The 4,396-nt window shown below is 44.4% G+C and overlaps 1 protein-coding gene across 2 annotated transcripts in view; it reads left to right on the plus strand.

The window, feature by feature from the left end:
* The first annotated feature begins 711 nt into the window (after positions 1-711).
* LOC116674007 (collagen alpha-1(XVIII) chain) overlaps positions 712-4,396 on the plus strand; it is a 57,160-nt gene continuing 53,475 nt past the window's right edge. Inside the window, exon 1 of one of the 2 annotated variants that reach the window (XM_032506479.1) lies at positions 712-1,266. In XM_032506479.1, coding sequence (XP_032362370.1) covers positions 936-1,266 — 331 coding nt within the window. In that variant the 5' untranslated portion in view covers positions 712-935. The remainder of the gene's footprint in view (positions 1,267-4,396) is intronic. The other variant, XM_032506480.1, reaches the window with a different exon arrangement.

A 4,396-nucleotide genomic window follows, 5' to 3' on the forward strand; every position in this document is an offset into this window, starting at 1 on the left:
GAAAGCCGTGCAGATTCTGAACAGCTCACCTGGAGACTGAATGCAGAGGACATTCAGAAACCGGATCTCACTCAGTTTGTATGTGTGTGGAAGCACTAGAGACACAAAATAACATAATCATATTATAATAATAATAAATATATATTTTTATTCATAATATTATTACATTACAACCTATCTTACCTTATGATCGCCAGGTAGGGATCCACAGCTCTGCTCTTCCCCTCACTTTGCTTATTATTCCATTTCTTCGCATGTATTTTAATGTGTGCATTTTCTACCGCACTTCCCCCTGAAATCTAACCTCTCTGTCGCCCTCGTTTTGTTGTTTAAATACTTGCTGAGAAACGGGGAGGCTGCAGTTCAGCATGTTCTTTTGATTCTTGCCCATTTGGATACGCGTTGGCAACTTGGAATTTGGACACGGAGCCCAATCTGAACTAAAGCTGTTTATTATGGCCTAAATATGTTTCAGAAACTCCATATTTCCCTGAGGTTATTCCCATGCAGGATGAGTGTGGTTGTGGTAACACAAACGCTTGCATGCTTTTTTTTCCTCCACGCCACAAAAAGGTCTTAGTGGGCCCCACTCATCAACTCACACAGGGGAGGAGTTTGAGTGTGTGTTGGGGCAACTTTGTGTAACCAATGGCATCCATCATCAGTGTAGCAAGCCAGCCTCCACGCTTTGGGTCCCTTCCCTGTCCATGCAAGTGCTTTTTATGAGTTTGCATGCACTGAGAGCTCTAGAGGGAGGGTCCAGTGCGAGCAGAGTTTTTATGTCTGGGTTTTCATTCACTGGATGCTCAGTGGCCCTTGAACAGCTTGGAATTAACTGCTGACCGGCTGGCTAACAGGTGGCGCTTCGGGGGAACAGTGAGAGCACTGTGTGGAGTGCGGAGACATTTGGAGGACTGTAGCCGGACCCAGCAGCAATGTCGAGGAGGATCCAGACGGGGTTGCTTATCCTGGTTCTCTTTGCCGGGAGCCTGGACGCCTGGCTGTGGTACACAGCGCCAAAGGCCACCACGGAGGCCCCGGCCGAAGAGACGCCGCCGCCAGGAACGACGCCCGCCGCGACTGCTGACAGCACGCGGAAGAAGGAAGAGGAGGAGGACGACAACTTGTCAGGGGTCGGGGAAGAAATCCTCAACGTTGCCACAGGAATCCGTAAGTTTGTCGAGGCGTGGGACGCGACCCCGACCGCCAGGACTACTAACGGAGGCCTGACAGAGAAGGTGGAGAGTGCTAACCCTAACACGACGGGTAATGCAAACGGGTTCACAGGGGAGGGGGTGGAGGGGGGTTTTGGGATCAGGGTAGAGGATGAGTCTGGGTCAGGATCTGATCTCGGGTCAGATGTAGAGTCAGTTTTGAAAGATGATAAAGTCCCGGCTATCAATTTAATCAGGAATCTAGTTGATGTTCCTAAAACCAATGAGACTGTTTCCACGCTAACCCCCCCCGATAGTCGCCTCAATGGTTCCGACCCACCTTGTCTCCCTGTGCCTTCCCATTGGTCCATTTGCAAGCGGCCCAAGTTTTTCACACTGCCCAACTCTTTCAACCACACCTCTGTGGAGGAGGTGGGGGCGGTCCTACAGGAGTGGGCGTGGCTCGCGCGGGCGGGGTGTCACCACAGCGCCGAGTGGTTCCTCTGCCTCCTGCTGGCGCCCAGGTGCCCATCACCCGCCGCACCCCCGAACCTGCCCTGTCGCAGCTTCTGCCATGTGCTGCAGGACAGCTGCTGGGCGTCGCTGGAAAACGGGCGTCTCCCGGTCGAGTGTCACCTCCTGCCCGAAAGTGCGCAGGAGCCCGGGCGTCCAGCGTGCGCGTCGATTAGTAACCTGAAAGGTAACCCCGGCGGGTTAGAATGTATCCTGTCTGCGGATACATTTTGAATCCGATGTCCCGTCACTTTCATGTCGTTGTTTTAAGCGTTAGTCTGTGTGTTTATTTTGGTATTACGTGTCGCTTGTTCTGGGTCTCTGATGCACTTTAAACAAGGATTTTGCATGTTTTAGCCATTTTGTAATGCAATTACAAGATCTTTACGTTACAGCGTTCTTCAAATCCTGTGTAGGTGCTTTTAAAAGTTTGAACTGCAGATTTTCTACTTCTAAGCGAGCTTTTGGCACATTTAACCTGCAGAGACTCCAATCTAGATCTAGCATTACACTACTATGATATTTTCACAAACCACATGCAGCAGAACCAGAGAGAATGCATTTTCTTTTTCTTTCTTTTTTTTTTTAAAATTTCACACATTCTTCTTACCTGTCAAAACCTAGTGTCAGTATTACCCACACCTCAAGCAGAGATGAGCAGCAGGCTCCAAAGGTCTGGTAGGGTTCTTTACAACTTCACAACCTCAGATTTCTTTTGCTTTCTTTGTTTAGTTTTTTCAAACTTGTAGTCTTCAGACCCAACCCCCACTAACTGGTGGAGTTCCCCCGTCCATTAAACATGTCAGCTTTCATTGTTATTTACATTTGTAGTTGCAGACTGATTTGGCAGTCAGAAGAAAGCAGGCTGAGACAAACGCTCTAACTCATGTTTCAGGTCTCTGCAAGTTGAATATCCACAACATGCACTGAACTGAGTGATGCCTGGAAGCTGGGAAATGGTTTATGATAATGTAAAGTCTGAACAATCTGCAACAGATGCGTTGAAACATGCAAAACCAGCAGTGTTATCATTGCAGTCGTTTTTGCTTCTGTTGTTGTGTTGCTTTCTGTCCACTGCACGTGTCCCGAGGACGCCGTTAAGCACAAAAAAAACCGCATGACACAACATCTGAGTTCAGGTCTCTGTCCCAGGCTGCATGCCTCCTTCACGCCAGTCTGTAAAAGCAGTTTTCTGTGTTCGCAATGGACAGCAACGTAACTTCGGAGCTTGTTTTTTTAGTATTTATGTTGTATTTCAGCAAAGCTGAATGTGAAGACCAAACTAACTAAAATGCATTCCAGGATATTCCGCTTAGTACATGATTATGTGAATCCAAATCCATTCTGGTGCATCCCATAAACCCACTTGACCCTCGTGTTGTCTTCCTGTCGACAATGAACTTGTTTTCCTTCCGGGTCAAAATTCAAAATGAACTTTTCTTGGCGCTTTCCCCAACGTTTTTGACAGTTTTTGAATCGTTTTTACGCTTTTGTTTATTTATGGTCAATAAACCTAATTTAAATTACAAAGAAATCTAATTTTTAATTGAAAAAAAAGGAGAATTTAATGATCTGACTAATTAAGATCAGAGGATGTTGAGTGAATCACAGACTGCTTGATGTCAATGTTCAGTCAGGAGTCTGTTTGAAGACCATTTAAACATTTTTGCCTTTTTTTTATAGTCATAGACCAGCAAAAGATATACACATTTCATCTCTTTTTTTTTTTTTTTTTGGAATGTCAGATGTGATGGGACCACAATGCTCTTAATTATTTTTCATTTAATTACAAACAGCTATGAAATTGAATAAAACACCCAAAATTCAGCAGAAGCAATCATTCATTACACTTGCAAAGAATGCTGGATGGGTCCCATACACCCCCCCACCCCCCAAGTATAAACCCTTAAGACAGGAAAAGCTCCATAGGCCCATTAGTTGTGCAGTATTGAGTCTTCATCATACACTCTACTTTCAGGGGTTAACAGTATGACCTTAAAACACACAGCCATAGTTTAATAATGCATTTTTCCCACAGCAATATCTAATGCAAATCTTACGGGTTAAAGTGGCAGTTAGTTTTATTTCCCATGTGCCACAAGCAAGGCTCTTGTTTGGATAACCTTTGAACTCTGATATAAACCATACTGTTACACACAGATAAGTGTGTTACTCCTACATCTATATAGTTGTATGTGCTGGAGAATTGAGATTTTCCCTGAATTGTAAAGACCAAGATGTAGTGAAAGTGGCTTCCTAAATGAGACCCTTTTTTACATACTACAGTACAGGATATAAGACATCAATGTGTTTGTCGTTAGACTGTCTTTATTGGGTGGGAATTTTCCAAACACTGCGGTGGCTACCTCATTCATTAACCAATGCACACACACAAAATAGGAAAAGGAAGTGGGACAAAAGGCCCGTTTAGGGTCTTGTAAGTTAATGAAACAACAACATGGAACTTCTCTCACTTGGTTTCAACCCTCCTTTTGTCCTCGGGTCAAATTTGAATCGTTTTCACAAAGTTTCTGTATGAGAAACTTGTTTCTTTCAACCAAAGTGCATAAATATAACATGAATGGTTCCTATATATGTAAATGGTTTTAAAAACATTTTTCATGTTTATATGAAAAGGGACAGATGCTTAGCCATGGACATTAGTGCATCACATCTCCAATGTACAGCATCACAGTGTTCATAGCTATTGCTAGTTTCCAATGAAAAAC

Source organism: Etheostoma spectabile, chromosome 24 (genome assembly GCF_008692095.1).
Source record: "Etheostoma spectabile isolate EspeVRDwgs_2016 chromosome 24, UIUC_Espe_1.0, whole genome shotgun sequence".
Taxonomy (NCBI): Eukaryota; Metazoa; Chordata; class Actinopteri; order Perciformes; family Percidae; genus Etheostoma; species Etheostoma spectabile.